The sequence below is a fragment of the Alosa sapidissima genome, chromosome 13, assembly GCF_018492685.1.
Source record: "Alosa sapidissima isolate fAloSap1 chromosome 13, fAloSap1.pri, whole genome shotgun sequence".
NCBI classification, from domain to species: Eukaryota; Metazoa; Chordata; class Actinopteri; order Clupeiformes; family Clupeidae; genus Alosa; species Alosa sapidissima.
Genome location: NC_055969.1, coordinates 18459085 through 18475857, shown reverse-complemented (window position 1 = coordinate 18475857; position 16773 = coordinate 18459085). Strand labels below are relative to the sequence as shown.

At 42.4% G+C, this 16773-nt stretch overlaps 1 protein-coding gene across 4 annotated transcripts in view; it reads left to right on the top strand.

Annotated features, from left to right (window-relative positions):
• Positions 1–352: 352 nt before the first annotated feature.
• LOC121680890 (cytochrome P450 2D15-like) overlaps positions 353–16773 on the top strand; it is an 18991-nt gene continuing 2570 nt past the window's right edge. Inside the window, exons 1-10 of one of the 4 annotated variants that reach the window (XM_042060479.1) lie at positions 353–385; positions 2987–3177; positions 3782–3944; positions 5138–5290; positions 13189–13349; positions 13488–13661; positions 14441–14579; positions 14904–15091; positions 15782–15923; positions 16523–16739. In XM_042060479.1, coding sequence (XP_041916413.1) covers positions 3007–3177; positions 3782–3944; positions 5138–5290; positions 13189–13349; positions 13488–13661; positions 14441–14579; positions 14904–15091; positions 15782–15923; positions 16523–16728 — 1497 coding nt within the window. In that variant the 5' untranslated portion in view covers positions 353–385; positions 2987–3006 and the 3' untranslated portion in view covers positions 16729–16739. Of the gene's footprint in view, positions 386–1339; positions 3178–3781; positions 3945–4902; positions 4996–5137; positions 5291–13188; positions 13350–13487; positions 13662–14440; positions 14580–14903; positions 15092–15781; positions 15924–16522; positions 16740–16773 lie in introns of those variants that run through there. The other 3 variants (XM_042060480.1, XM_042060481.1, XM_042060482.1) reach the window with 3 other exon arrangements.

Below are 16773 nucleotides of genomic sequence, written 5' to 3'. Positions count from 1 at the left end.
CTTGAGAATAAAAGACTTCACAGCTGCTAACGATCATCCTCCACAACCACGAGGATAGGTAGGCTAAACGGTCGTTCGTCGCCTTTTTGCTTCTTATTGTAAAACCAACTGTTAGGGCCTACACAAGTGGTCGGCATCCCGGTCAATATTTGATATCAAAATTTATAACTATCTGTAGCCTATGCAACCCGACTGTTGTAGGCTTGCCTACCACTCTCTGCAGTGCCTTGCCTACCATTCTTGCCTACCACTCTAGTTGTAAACAAACGGTCACATGACATTATGACGTAGGTGCAAAACCTTAATAGCAAAGATTCTAGAACAGAGCAAGATAGTTACGTCATAGGCATGAAGTACGCTCTGAGCCCGACAGGGCGCCATTTTGGTAAGCTCAGCGCAACATTTCATATACAGTTCCAATTCTATGAGCCCACCTGAACAGCTGTTTTTAACGTTGCCAGCTGTTTTTTTTTTTACTCTGTAATGAACTGCAAGAACTGACAGTGTGAAAGGCCTGATTTATCTTTTTCCAAGTTTACACTGAATAAGAGATGACATAAATTCCCATTGAGAGACTGTATAGCCTATTGATAAGCTAGCTAGCAGGCAAACTAACTTAGCTAACGTTATATTATCACCATTGTTCTTTTTTCTACCTGTAGGCTACGTTAACCCTTTGTTCACGGCCTGCTTAAACACAGCACATAGGCCTAATAGGCTATTATTATCAATCACTAATAAGGTCAAGATTTCACTCAAGCGTCTGATGTAACTTAAATAAATGCAAATAGTTGGCCTAGGCTAAACACAACCGTGCTTGACACTAATTATTATCGTTTCCATGCAGTCAAAAACTCCCAAATTGTCCTGCTTGCCTATGTGAAATGCATATGACCACAGAAGTTCGTTTTCAAAAATCATTAGCCTATATACAGGCTGAAGCCAAATTAAAACATGTCTTTGTAAATGGCTTTGTAAATTATGCTACGTTTAATTAAAAAGTGTTTCTTGCGTGCGTTCATTCTCTCATTCCCTCTCCAAAATGTTCCTGTTCTAGGCTGGCCAAGTGCATGAACCCAGCATCGGTGCGCGCGTCACATGAAACACAATTGAGACAATAGATTGACCATATTGTACAACTGCAAAGCCTTATCATTGGCATGTTACATTCATGACATGAAAAGTGGAACTTATAGAACGAAAATGACAAATTACGCAGTTGGCTAAACGTTTTAAACTTGCGCAAAACTGAACCCAGCATCGGTGCGTCGCATAAATTAAAACACAAATTGAAGCCGCACAGCTTGACCATTGGACAATCAAAACCTTTCCATAGGCATGCAACGTTTATGACATAAAAAGTGGAATATGAACGCATTTCATCACACCTGACAAATAAACGGGGCTGTGGCCGCGATTTGACTGATTTATTGAGCTCTCAGCGCAGTGCTGACTTACGCGTCTTTGATGAGCGTATACGAAGGAAAGCCCTCTAATCGGACGGGCAAGACTGACAAATAGGCCAGCCCGTGGCTACGCGTAGCCTATGTCAAACAGGTGCTTTCTCTTCGACCTCCACAAATTAAGCTACAGTTAATTCCGTAGTCGTTTGAATAAGTTTGCGATTGACAACGCGACTGACAACGTTGTGATAAATAGGCATTCTAACTTTTGCAAAGTCAACTTGAATGCATCAATTTTGAACAAAGTTGTGTAGGCTACACCGCGCCAGTTGTAGTCTGCATGAAGTTCTTGCACAAGCAACCGTTTTGATTTCCGTAGGGGAGATGCGGGCTGAACCCGCTTGAGGGAGAGAGGTGCAGGGAGAGAATAGGTGCTCTACGCACATCTCTATGAAATAATGTAGCCTTGACTAATACATATTTTAATATTTAAATAAGCAATCATGGAAACAGTAAGTCAATAGGCTAGACAGATATTGTGAGTAGGCCTAGGCCTAATGCAGGAATGGACGTTACAGTTATTCAGTAACTATAACGAATTACTGAAATTTAAATTGTAATGTGTTACCTTTAGACTACTTCGTTTCCCAATAAAGTAACGAAATTACAGTAACACGTTACCCCCAACACTGGCCTATTGAACTTTGGTGGATGATGGACAGATGTCAGTGCCGTAGCCTAATTTACCCTCGGAAATAATTCTATATTGTCTTTATACAATATATTTAACTGGTCTAGACATGGTGTGGTCTATTGGGTTTCACGTAATTTCAACATACAGCTTTACAGAATAAATATTGTTAACATGTTAGGATCAGCGCCATAGGATTCCCACGGTAGCCAGCGTCTGTGACGACACCTGAGTTTACCAAAATGGCGCCCATAGAGTCATAGAACGTACTTCAACATATCCAACGTATTCTCCTGCCAGTAATATATCTTGCTCTGTTCTAGAATCTTTGCTTAATAGGGAGTTAAGGCTGGCATGGACTCTGGAACTATGAAGTTCACATCTCAAGATCCATCAAAGGGATTTTCTAAAGAAAGTTTGATTGGCTGTGGTGCATTGGGCATAGTACTGTACACCCCAGGTCACTGGCTCAGTCCCACCCCACCCTTGCCCTGCGCAAGCTAATCCCACATGTGCTAATGGGGGTGGGGGTGGGGGGTGGAGAAACTAAGTTGGAGCAGACCAAAGCTGAGCAGAATTATTGGCTAACTCTGGCTAAACGCTAACTGTTTATTTAATTTCTTTAGTTATAGCTACTGTAACTACGGTATATATCACTATTTAGTCATTTAACTGATGCTCTTATCCAGAGCTATTTACAGAAAACTACTGTAGATGGTTCCCCTTCCTGGAGCAGTTGGGGGTTAAGTCCCTTGCTCAGGGGCACAACAGTGTCAAGTCTGTGGGATCGAACTCTTGGACTTTCTTGGACTCTGGATAGATAGTCCAGATAGATACTCTCTGCTGAATCCCTGGCTTCTGTGTGTGTGTGTGTGTGTGTGTGTGTGTGGAGCTCCCCTGGACCACAAGATCATGTCGGGATGGCTGCTTTTCCTGGGACTGGCCTCAGCTGCGATAGTGCTGCTTCTGCTGCTGGTGACCCCTCAGAGGGGCCCCAACTTCCCTCCCGGGCCCCCTGCGCTACCCCTACTCGGGAACCTTCTCCAGCTCAGCATGAAGAACCCTATGCCGGATCTAGATAAGGTACCACAAACCACCACAGAAACACAAGAACAATTCAGAGCATGGACCCTAACAAGGGGTGCGTTCACTGGAACAGTGGTTAAACAGAACCTGATTGAGCGCTTTCTCATAGATATAATGATGCTCTTGGGAAAGGTATAGTTTTTTGTTAAGTAGCCTACCTTTTAGGTACATAGAACATCTGCAATCTGTACAACATGGCAGTGCTCTTTGACTAAAATGTTCATGGCAAGGAGGATGACAGGTATACACAATGATTTGAAAGCCTTTTATTATATTAATTAGAAAGACAATTTATTACAACCCCAACATAGGAAAAGTTGGGAGAGAGAGAGAGAGATGGGGTGGGATCGGGACATGACCGCAGGTCAGATTTGAACCTGGGTCCCCGTGGGCACTTGGGCCCATTTATGGTACGGCCACTGCGCCCCCACATTCTGTTTTTATTTGCATTTTAAACAATGTCCCAACTTTTTCTGTATTCCTGGTTGTAAATAATGTTCTGAGATGGACAATGACCGTTAATTGTGAAGCATATACCACAGTGAAGAGAGGCCCTGATTCCTGGCTAATGAGCTCATCTTTGGTGTGCTTTTACCTCCAGATTGCTCGTCGCTATGGTAATGTGTACAGCCTCTTCCTGGGCAAGAGGCCAGCAGTGATGCTGCATGGGCTGCAGGCGGTCAGGGAGGCACTGATGATGCAGGCCACAGACTTTGCAGGAAGGCCACAGGGACTTATGATCAACCATGTCACAGACTCCAAAGGTGAAGAGAAATCTAAATAATTGTCTGAGGTCTAAAAATCTAGGTTCCTTCCAAGATTTTCAGGCCAGAGAATATGGTTGAAATGGTTCACTTTGGTCTATAGTTTAGCTGGCTGTTCGTAATGAATGTAGTTAAATAACATGGTGTTATTTTCGTGCACAGAATCAGATTAGTGTTGCAACAGGACTTTTTAATGGAAAAGCCTTTGTATGGCTCTAATTTCACAAAGCCAGCACTCACTGGGCACAAAGATGTTTTTTCCACAACACAGGAAGACCATGTGGTATTTATAGTACCACATGTGGATGTGTCGTGTTCCAGAATGTTGAAGCTGGTAACATGTTCTGTGGGGTATACTACGAAGCACGTTAGACATATCTAGGCTATGTAGACATATCGAGGCTTGACAAAGTCTTGACTCAGGGGTATACGTTAAGTGATACTACGATTGCAGTTATGTGATATATTTGTCAAACTAGGCTTTCAGCTCAGATCTGTACGCGTTCTCGGTGTTGGGATGACTTTGGCCAATCGTGTAATGTGGAGACGCACAAGACCGGCTCTATTTAAAAACAATTACTTCCGCATTCATGAGCGATAGCTTAATCTACACTGCGGTCATTTTTTGTGTCTAACTAACATCAAATAAATCAATTGTCATCAGTTGTTGTATGGTATGCACGTCCATAGTGGGATATTTGCACGCACAGCACTGTTAAAGCGCATTCGAGATCCAAAATGTTAGTAGAGGCGGAGCTCCACCTGTAAGATATATGACAGAATCCTACACATGAGATAACTTCGTTTTTAAGACAATTGATTGGTCAGTGTGCGGTAGATTACACGATTTGAGCTATAACTTAGCACATAACCTCCTCCCGACCAGGTTTGGTTGACAGCATAAGATACCATGGTGATATAGCGACACTAAAACAGATCCACTTTCGTGTCACAGCATAGCCTGGCTTTGAGCGCAACATACCTCGCTAACCCACTAATCGAGATTCGTAGTACACCCCACTGGTGACACTGATAATGGAAATTGAATAAGGTTCTAGTGGATTTACAGTACTAAATTTCTCATGCGTTGCAAACATTTATTTGTTATCATGTTTTTTCTCTCATGTATGTTTTAATAATCTCTCTCTCTCTCTCACACACACTCACTCACACACACACACACATTCCTCAAGGGCTGATTATGGCAGATTATGGGGTGGAGTGGCGGGAGCACCGGAGGTTTGTTCTGAGCACTATGCGGAACTTTGGGCTCGGCAAGGTCACCATGGAGCAGAGGATCCTGGAGGAGACTGCTGTCATCTGCTCACATTTAGAGAAGAACAAAGGCAAGACATCCATCTTACTGTCCACACGGAGACGCTTTTTAGGTTAAACGCAGAGGTTTTGCTTCGTCTTGGCCGAGCGTCCAAACGAATCCTGTAAACGCACTGCCCGAAACCGCACTTTTCTGAAACCTGGTCCCAGAGTGGAAAAATCTGAAACTGTAGCCCGTTTGAATTCGTTTAGACAGCGAAACCGCACATCCTGCTTGCGTATCGATGATGTCATCGCCACACCTCAGCTGCCCTGGACTTGCACTTAGGCCTAGTCCACACGTACCAAACCGATCTTTTTTTCCTCCGTCTCCCCTGGAACCGTATCAAGAATATTTGCGTCCAAACGGATCCATCTCAACACGACTCAACACGTTACTTCATACCCCAGGCCTATAGGTGGCACTGTTTCTTTACAGAAATTGACCAAAGTTTGTGCTTTACAAACAGACAGAATAGGCTATGACAAAATGGCTAGTGCAAGGAAACCAGAATTGTTTGTGTGGACTGATGGTGAACTGTCAACTGTAAAACTAATAAACTTTATTTTACGGTTTGTGAAGGGTGCAGTTCCGTCCTTTATTTGGCTAACGCAGGTAGGCCTACTAATCACCTTTACTTTCTTTGGTTGTAGGATAGTCCTTGATTCACATTAGTTTTGGCTATCACCGCAATTAGGCTACTAAACGCAAGGCTTACCCAAGTTCAGGGCTATTCTGTCGCCACATTTATAATATTGCTATAAAACCTTCGTTAGTAACAGTCAATGCGTTTGCCTATATCAAATCGCGCATTTGCATTCAGTGTGCTACCATCGGCTTAACGTGAGTTCTACGCGTCTTTGTAGGCCTATGCTTATATCTGATTTCACTCGACTGTGAATGCATGTATGTTGTAAGACATGTAAAATAAATGAATGACACTGGCACTACCATGGGCGGACTGGCCATCTGGCATACCGGGCATTTTCCCGGTGGGCCGATAGAATAGGCTATATATAATTTAATCATTTTAGCCAAGGATCGGCCCAAAGGAAGGACAACCAGCGGCCCATTGGTTACATTTCCATATTGACACTCGACTAATCCTATAACAGCTCACGTCAGGCCCACCCCTCGCATTTTGGCTCAGAGCAGGATTTTGTGAGCGCGTCAAAAGTTAATTGAAGTTGCCTACACGAAATTGCGGCGGGTGCGTAGTGACAATAGTGCAAAAGTAACACTGTAGAAGCTTCAAAAATACAATATTGCAAGTAGGCTAGCATATCAGCAACATGTTGAAGTCGAGTTTGAACGAGGTTGTAAGCAAGCATAGGCTACAGAGCAAGGGACAGTGAGCAGGTGGTGGAGCCTAGTTGAGGCTACATGATAAGAACTCAGTGGTGGAGCAGGTAGGCTATGTGTGACATGCCATGCTGACGATGATGATTATGATGACTTAGGCTATTAATTGCGATAAGGTAGCCTAATGATAACGTAACGCCGTGCTGTGATTATAATAACAAATAGCGCAACTTAAATGTTCTAAATGAATGATTTGCAAACCCGGAAAGCAAAAGAGTGTCAAATCGATGTTAATTGTTGGTCAGATTGATCAGTTTCCGTCAGACGCCCAAAATTCAACATCGATGGCATGAGTGGTGGTTGGTCTCTCAAAGTAGAGCGTCGAAAGGATTCTATCTTGGAAGGGTTATCATGATAAAGATGGGCTAAAAGACTGTAGACTGACGGAAATGTAGGCTACAAAACATCAAGTCATATTCATGCACAAGCCAACTAATATACAGTAGGCCTAACCTATACGACAGGCTACTGGAAGACATTAAAGATAATTAGTTAATGTAGCTATAATGTTCCAAAATGTACCAGCAATGTAGTATAGCCTACAGGAATAAAATATTTCCAGCAACAGCCCTGTTTATTTCGTGTTGTTTCAGTTGTCCTACAGTGATAACTGGTATAAATTACATTAATGTCTAAGACAATCTGGGTAATTTAACTCTTTACACATAGGCTTCAGTAATGTTTGGTGCTGCTGTCAATTGTAGCCTATTGAATAATTTGGAATGATACTTTGAATTCAAGCAGAAACTCTTCTTTGATAATTGTTTGTTGGCCTACTTGAATATGGAGATCATGTGTTCCATGGCTACCTCTGATCAGTCAGAGTGATAGCCAATGAGGCCTACATCACTTTCAGTTCTCCATGACAGTTGAACATATGCATAGTTAAGGAGGGTAATGCAAATATTTTGTATTTAATTAGGTGTGCCTGACCGATTTGAGGGCCGCTTGGGCCAAATATGCCAGGGCCGATTTTTGGTCCCAGTCCTCCCCTGGGCACTATGCACAAATTAATGTATCCTAAACTTACACCGCACTTTCCTAATAACTTAAGTTCTCTCGCATCACTGACAGTAGCTAGAATGCATAAAAAACACCGGGAAAAACAGTGTTCAGTCCACCAAGTCATAAGCTATCGGCGCTGCGCAGCACCAGTTGTGATATTTATCTTACGGAGTGTACATAGGCCATGTATGAAAACTAGTATTGTTAGGCAATACTATAAGTGCAAGTCCAGGGCAGCTAAGGTGTGGCGATGACATCATCGATACGCGAGCAGGATGTGCGGTTTCGCTGTCTAAACAAATTCAAACGGGCTACGGTTTCAGATTTTTCCACTCTGGGACCAGATTTCAGAAAAGTGCGGTTTCGGGCAGTGCGTTTGATTCGTTTGGACGCTCGGCCAAGACGAAGCAAAACCTCTGCGTTTAACCTAAAAAGCGTCTCCGTGTAGACAGGCCCTTATAGTATTGCCTAACAATACTAGTTTTCATACATGACATTACCTACGATTACACTCCGTAAGATAAATATCACAACTGGTGCTGCGCAGCGCCGATAGCTTATGACTTGGTGGACTGAACACTGTTTTTCCCGGTGTTTTTTTATGCATTCTAGCTACTGTCAGTGACGCGAGAGAACTTAAGTTATTAGGAAAGTGCGGTGTAAGTTTAGGCTACATTAATTTGTGCGTAGTGCCAGTGTCATTCATTTATTTTACATGTCTTACAACATATAGGGGAGAGCCGGGACAGTTGAAACACTTTTTAATTAAACGTAATTTACAAAGCGATCGTACCACACTGAAAGCTGATATTTGGTCACTAGTAACCTACATCTGTCCTCTGTCAAATACAGATGCATTTTCAGCTTTGAACAAAACCGTTCAGGAATTATTACAACAAAAGTGGGACGTGCGTAATGTTTCATTTGTCCCTCCTGGTCGGGACAGTTGAAACAACTAAGGGGACGAATGAAACATACAGTTTAAGCCATATAAACGTCCAACAACTTCGAAATTTTACTACATATCATGAATGGTACTCCCAAAAGGTTTTATTTTAGATAGATTGTTGCAGGGCTATACGTCTTTGTGCATGTCTGTTATGTCTCATTGCCATCATCATGAAGCGTGTATGAAGCGGTTTTTGAAATATGCCCTGTGGATGATTCTGCCATGTTTATAGCTAGAACGGTAAGCTTTCCCATTTATATCATGTTTATATTGTTGAAAATGTCGTTTCACCAGGTTTTTACGTGGGTTAGGCCAATGCACATCCAAATAAGTAGGCTTAACGACCCACCGGCCGTCAGTCTCCATAGGATACATGGGAAAACTCAACCCCCTACCTGGTGGGCCCAAATGTATTTTCATCTACCTAAAACTGTTTTTCTATGTCTTACCTCCATAAATGATTGTTTAAACACAGCTATTTGTGCATTTAATTAAAACACATGGAGTTACAGCCTGGTCGATCGATCGGGGCGATTGAAACATGTGTTTCAATCGTCCCGACACTATATGTCACCATAGCTTGTTTTGCTTTCCATGTAAACAAGCATGCTATATGAAAGTCTGGGATTGCGGAGAACACTAAATGGTCTACTGAATAAGCATTAAGTCAAACCTTGAAAAATGAAAAACACTCATTGATAATCGAAAAAATGTAACCGATAATGACGTTTACTTTTGCGCATCAAAACTCGTTTATCGCCAGTAACTCCGTGATAAAATAACATAGCAGGAAGATATTTGGCTGATAGAAGGAGGTTAACATGCTCTATGTTTTGACCGAAGGACGTCGGTCTATCATCATTACACTCGGAGAAAACTGGATTGTTTCATTCGTCCCGTGTTTCAATCGTCCCGGCTCTCCCCTATACACGCATTCACAGTCGAGTGAAATTAGATATTAGCATACAAAGACGTTAGAACTCACGTTAAGCCGATGCACACTGAATGCAAATGCGCGATTTGATGCAGGCAAACGTGACTGTTACTAACGAAGGTTTTATAGCAATAATATAAATGTGGCGACAGAATAGCCTAGAACAGTGGTCTCCAACACGGTGCCCGCGGGCACCAGGTAGCAGGGGCACCAGGATGGCTATGAGGCGCCCCCAGAGCCATATAAAGGTAGAGTTGCGACAATGGGTGTTCAAAATTCCGTTGGTCACGTGGTTTGTGTAAACCTCAACTAGTTCCCGGAAGTGATTGACAATGGATTAGAATGCATTAAATAGGCTACTGTTCAATGATAGACAGAGCCACGATTTGGGGTAATTGACAGTCAATAAATGCATTGATATACAATATAACACAGTGTAATTATTGTGTAAACTATGTAGTTATCCTACCATTACAACAATATTAAATTAAATTCCAGACCTTATATCTTAGCCTGCTATATAATGTGACCTTTTTTCCGCCCTTTTACGTGTCACCAGAGAATGTCTAATAAGTAGACGGGTCACTTAATATTAATTTCTGTACAAAATCAAGACGGGAGATTCTTTAGAAAACGCAATTGCCCCCACCCCATAAGTGTATCTAAATTATCGCTATATAAAATAAATGACCTCGTACAGTGACTCGAAAAGCTGTAAACAGTGTTTTTGAGACTGCGTGTAGCCTACAAAAGCGCATGGAGCTCCTGTGAATTTTGATTTTGCAACGAGAAACTGTAACACAGCTAGTTTTCTACCCCGCGTTTCCTCTGGTAGTCACTGATCTGAACTAATGAGCGAATTACCTAGCCAAGCCTAGCCTATCGTCGCGGGAGAATAAAAAAAAGTTTAAAAGTTTTTTAACATCTCCAGTGTAATGGTGGGCATTCTAAGTTAACTGTAGCATTAGGCCTATCTATTTAGTAACCCCATGGTAATGCGAGTGATCATAATAAAATATAAAACGTGACATGTAAGTCCTTCGATAAATTACCAGGCTATGAACTCATAAACACGAACAGCATTTTGTCATCGTTTGTCATTCACCGTGCTGTGAACAGCATTAAGAGCTTGAGATTCAGACAGGTGAGCACCTGGGAATGGTGTGCATAGTGTCAGAAAATAGCAATTTGATCAGTGATCATGCATCATCAGCGCAAACTTGGTTTGAAACTTTCTGGGGATGGGGATTTTACACGATCCTTCATCACTGGGCTAGTGTGCCCTGCTGTGTTAATATGACCGTGCTGATGCTAACAGCTGCAGCTCCCTCAAATCTAGGTTCTCTCATGCATATTAGGCTAGCTTTTGCCAATGAAAATGAATGCAAAATAAAAAAACAGTCCTGCTCCTAACTGAAGAAACGTTTATGTTACCAGCAATGTTAACAACAAACTCAGTTTCACTGCTGCAAGTACAAAGTTGGCTGTAAACATGCTTCGTCATATTTAACGAACCAGCTAGCTTTGTGATAACAAAATCTTACCTTTTATGTGTTTAGTCCACTGAAAGTTTTGAACGATTAAATCCACAGTTATGGAGGAATTGTTTTGGGGAAGCAGTTGCACTTTATCCCACTTTTGCTGCCCTTTTTAAAATTAAACCACTTAAATCCATAGCCTAGATGAGCATTGTGCATAACGTTACAACTATGTTGACATGATGGTAGCAGCTAAAGCTAAATTCCCAAGACACGTCACGTCATAAAAGTTGTAGGCTACAAACGCAAAGCACAGCTCGTTCGTGGTGTTGCCTAGTGCTGCCTAATTGGAATGGTATAGGCAAGGTTTATCTTATATTAGGTTATTATGTGTGGCACATTTATTGGGCTTTAGCCTCTTTTAATTTATTTGATAAGGAACTGATAAAACTGCTGCTATTATTTCGGGAACTATTTGAGGCTTCCATTAGCCGCCATTGTTGAAAAAAATGGAACATTAGCGTCAATGGAGTTGTCGCAACTCTACCTTTATATGGCTCTGGGCGCCCCCAGCGCACCTTTTAAAAATAGCCAACAGGTCGCCTGCAGATCACGCTCTAAAAACACGCTTCATTGTGAAGTTGTGAAGCGGAGCGCACGCTGCTCGCATGCATAGACAGTAAAGGGGGAAAAAACTTGCTCGTCTGGTGTAGCCAATGGAAACATATCTTTGCAAAAGTTCTGTGGCCATTCCATGTTCGTCAAATACGGTTCTTGCATGATTGTTCAAGGACTGAAAAACTATTGCTTTAGCTCACAGGCCTTTTCTCCTCCGTAGGCTACTGCCGTATAATAGCGCTGAAAATTGTGTGGCATGCATGACTGAGCAGGACTGTGCATGACCTTTTTTGTCAGATCATGGAGAGATTTCAGGTGTGCAATAACTTTACGGAAGGAACGAAAGGAGTTTTCGTATGTTAGGGTAGTATGGGCGATTACTATTGAAATGTTAAAACCGAATTGTCCACTGAAATCAGGACTTAAACAACCCCTGAATTCATAATGGTGGGTGGGTATAAATTGGGTACAAATTGTAACCCAAATTATTAATTGCACAAAAATATTGTTTTTTTGTTAAAAGAAATTGGATTAGATTCCCCATGCAAACTTTGAAATGAACAAACTGAACAAAAATGTTGGTAGTGTTGCATAGGCTATTGATATTAAAGTTGAAAATACAGTTGCTTAATATATAAAGACTTATAGGCCTACACAATATTGATAATTTAAAAGTAAAAATCACATAGGCCTATTATTTAGGAGGACTACCCTCGCAAAAAAGGGGTGAGGGTATGATTGTTTCAAATGAGTAGCCCTCCATATGATTTCGGGTTTTCAGGTAGCCCTCATTCCCAAAAAGGTTGGAGACCCCTGGCCTAGAACTTGGGTAAGCCTTACGTTTAGTAGCCTATTGCCGTGATAGCCAAAACTAATGTGAATCACGGACTATCCTACAACCAAAGAAAGTAAAGGTGATTAGTAGGCCTACCTGTGTTAGCCAAATAAAGGACGGGACTGCACCCTTCACAAACCGTAAAATAAAGTTTTGATAGTTTTACAGTTGACTACAGTTGACAGTTCACCATCAGTCCACACAAACAATTCTGGTTTCCTTGCACTAGCCATTTCGTCTTAGCCTATTCTGTCTGTTTGTAAAGTGCAAGTTTTGGTCAATTTCTGTAAAGAAACAGTGCCACCTATAGGCCTGGGGTATGTAGTAACTTGTTGAACTTGAGATGGATCCGTTTGGACGCAAATATTCTTGATACGGTTCCAGGGAAGACGGAGGAAAAAAAGATCGGTTTGGTACGTGTGGACTAGACCTCACTTACTTGCGCAGAAATCATCTTACGACAAGTAATCATATGTGATTCTTGAAACTTTTGTATCACTCCAATTCCAGCCAGAATAAACGTGTGTTGATGTGCCGGGTGTTGACAGCTGGTGGAAACAAGCGTAGCCTAATTTAAATATCACCCCCCTATATGTGCTTGTTTTAAAGGCATCGCCCCTGTGTGTGTGTTACAATTAATGAATAAATAACACAGTTGGATTCTTGCACAAATATAAAGAACATAATATTGGGGGTCATGAGTTACCTTACAGTCTGCCTCATGTATTGTATGGTGTTTTCCACACAGATACACCTATAAATCCCCAGGTGCTGATCCACAGCGCTGCATCCAACATCATCTGTTCAGTCCTGTTTGGGACCCGCTACGAGTACGAAGACAAAGTCTTGTCCTTCATTGTCAATAGCTTCAAAGAAAATGCAGAAGTTGCCAACAGCGCTTGGGCCGTGGTAAATATCTCTCTTTTATTATTATTTATCAGTTGTGATGCATTAAGTAACTTGAGTAAATTGTATACAAATCATGAATTATTCTGTAGATAGACCCAAAGTCCTGAATGTCTGAGAAGGCTCTGTTTTGTTTTTTAGATCTATGACACTCTGCCAATGCTGAGAAGTCTGCCCCTGCCCTTCCAGAAGGTGTTTAAGAACTACGATGCCCTGAAGAAACACACAAGAGGCATTGTGGTTGAACACAAGCAGACCAGGGTCCCAGGAGAACCACGAGATGTCATAGACTGTTACCTTGATGAGATGGAGAAGGTCTAGCGTCTAGCTTTTCTTCTCTTCTCACCCTTTTTACCATATACAGTACTTAATATCTATTACTAGAATATCATGCAGAAGATATTGTTAGGTGCTGCTGAAAAAATCAGTAGTACTGGTTCTAGAAAGCAGTACTACTAGCCAATGTCATTGAACATATCTACTTGGAGTTATGAGCTATTGTGCTCATTTGTGAAAAACTTTCTACTTGCCAATCCCCTTGTCCCACTTTTGCCTCGAGTGGAATTCACTCTACAGCCATCATACAAACATTATTTAACTGATTTAACTGCTTCCTCTGGAGACTGTCTTGCCTATGGATTGCATTTCATCTCTTGCTGTCTATATCAATGACCTTGTGTTTGGTCATGTGCCATTGGATCACAAGTGAACAACGGTAAATGCCACAATCTTCATCCACCAAGGCACCACCTCATCGCTCAAACCACTCACTGACGTTGTTTGAGATGCATTTGGCAATATATTTTTTGTAATATCAATCCTAATGTCTCCTGATGCGTCCTTGACAAGTGATAAAGGCAGTAAATTCATGTAGGCAGTAACGAAATGTGAACATAAGTGATCAGCAGCATCTTTGGCTTTACACCTTGGAGATGCTTGATAGACAGGTGTAAATGGTGACGTGTCCCGGCTGTCCACTTGGGATCTGGTCACCCAAGGTGCATTTTAAAACCATGTGTAAACGGGGCCTATGGGTCTTGTAGACTGCTGCCACCATTCCCTTCCTGCTCCACTAATGCCTCTGGTCTTTGCAGAGAGGTACAATGGGGTCTTGTCTGGACGAAGAGCGCCTGGTCATGCTGCTGCTGGATCTTCACTTTGCTGGAACCGACACAAGCTCCAACACTCTCCTCACTGCCTTTCTCTATCTGACCACTTATCGCGATGCTCAAGGTGGGTTACTACTTACCCTAGGTCAACAGAAGTAGGGCTAAGCACAGCTGTTTTGGTGGAAAACAATGTATGATTGCAAAGAAAAATACACGTCAACAAAACCTCTACTGTTAAGTCTGTTCAGATAAGAGCATCTGCTGAACAAATACAGAATGTGAATATAAAAGTGCACTAAAGTGAGTCTGACTCAATTTGAGTAATGTGCTTCATATCATAACATTTTGTTCTCTGGGAGCGCTCATATTGGAAAAATAGATGACATTACCTGTTAGAGGAAACTGAAGGGCATAGGAACACCCCCATACACTCACCCTGTGTCCCCAGTGCTTTGCCAACAGGAGATCGACTCAGTCCTTGGAGAGAGGCCTGATGTGTCCTACAATGATCGTCATCAGATGCCCTTTGTTATGGCAACCATCCACGAGATCCAGCGCCTGGCGAACATCGCCCCTCTGGGGGTCTTCCATGCCGCCACCAGGAGCACGTCACTCATGGGCTACCACATCCCTCAGGTGAGTTGCTCCTCATAGGTGAGGGGATGGTTAGATTGACGTCACCACACCTGTGATTTCTTTGCCTCGGGGGGTGCAGATTCCAGGGAACAGCAGTTAACGTGATGTCTCACAGGTTACAATTAAGGCTAAACGTGTGATGACAATAAGATCTATTAAGTGAAAAGTACAGAGTGACAGTCTGAACATGTGAGAGTTTATTCACGTGCGACAGGTGAAAAGTACAAAACAAATTTCTTGAAGAGTTTAGGGTTTAGATTAGATTAACCATGCGAGTGTGCAATGAACTGCATGCCATGCACTGTAGCACCCACTAAATGATTTAATCGTAAGTGAAGCCAGTTTCGTGCCTGGAGGCTCCTCTCCAGACTCACACTCGTAGACATTTACCAGGCACGCTATTCTAGATAGTTCCCTTAGGTGTGAGGTGTGACCCCACTCTGGTCCATAGCTAGCTCATATTATATCAGCCTGGCAGCTTCTTTCAGTTTGGTGCCTTGGTGATTAGCTCCCAACCCCAAGGGTGTGTGCTTAGTGGTACTGGGAGAAAATGCCATAGTTGAGACGACAACAACACACAGGTGAAAATCAGGGAGATCTTACACCAGTATACTTTCACGTTGTCTACCTTGTCACTTTCCCTGGTCTACTGCATTTCTCAAATCTACAGCATCTCCTTGATGTTCTCAGGACACCCTTGTCATCACAAACCTGACCTCTGTCCTATATGATGAGAGCCAATGGGAACGTCCATTTGAATTTTATCCCGCCCACTTCCTGAACAACAGAGGGGAGTTTGTGAAGCCTGAAGCTTTCCTGGCATTCTCTGCAGGTACAAATTTGTTTATTATTTCAGATGTACACAGGAGATTTCCTGAGATTTCTAGTGCTACAAGTAGGGGATTTCTCACTGTTGCAAATCAACAACCAAGCCTATTTACCATAAAAAAAAACACACCAAAAAAGGGCAAAAAAGCATCACCAACAGAACAGCCATCGAGAACATTTCACTGGGCTCATCAAGCAGGCACCTTCCTTCATTGGTGTTTCATTGAATTAGGCCCAAGATACCTCCAGCAGGCTCAACAGTGGTATCTGATGTCCCAGACCCACCCCCCTCCACATTCATGATGGTTTCTCTACCCACAAATACAGACAATTATAAAGAAGTTGATTTAGGCCCACGTGTTGCATGTATCACATGCTCAGTGCCACTATATGGGTGGTGCATACAAGGCTGAGACTACGTCAAAACTAGAAGTAGATCCATGAAGATAAGGTTATGGAATGTAAAATCGGATTGCTGATCAGTGGATATGCAAAACATATATTTCACTTACAATAGTTTTCCCTCCTCTTTGTCGTCAAAGCACTACACTAAAAACTGTATGGCATGTGGTGTGACCTGTGTGTCTGATGCTATCTGTGTAGGACCTCGTGTGTGTCTGGGTGAAGCCCTGGCTCGCATGGAGCTCTTCTTGATTCTTGTCACCTTGCTTCATCACTTCCACTTCGTCTGGCCAAAGAACAGCAGCAAACCAGACCTCACACCTGTCTTTGGGGGGATCCAGGCGCCAAAGCCCTTTTTCCTGGAGGTTCACCCACGCAAGAGGAAGCGGAGGATTATGGCCCAATGAACCAGGAAGTGGTGTGCATAATTTACATTTACTGTACACTTCCCA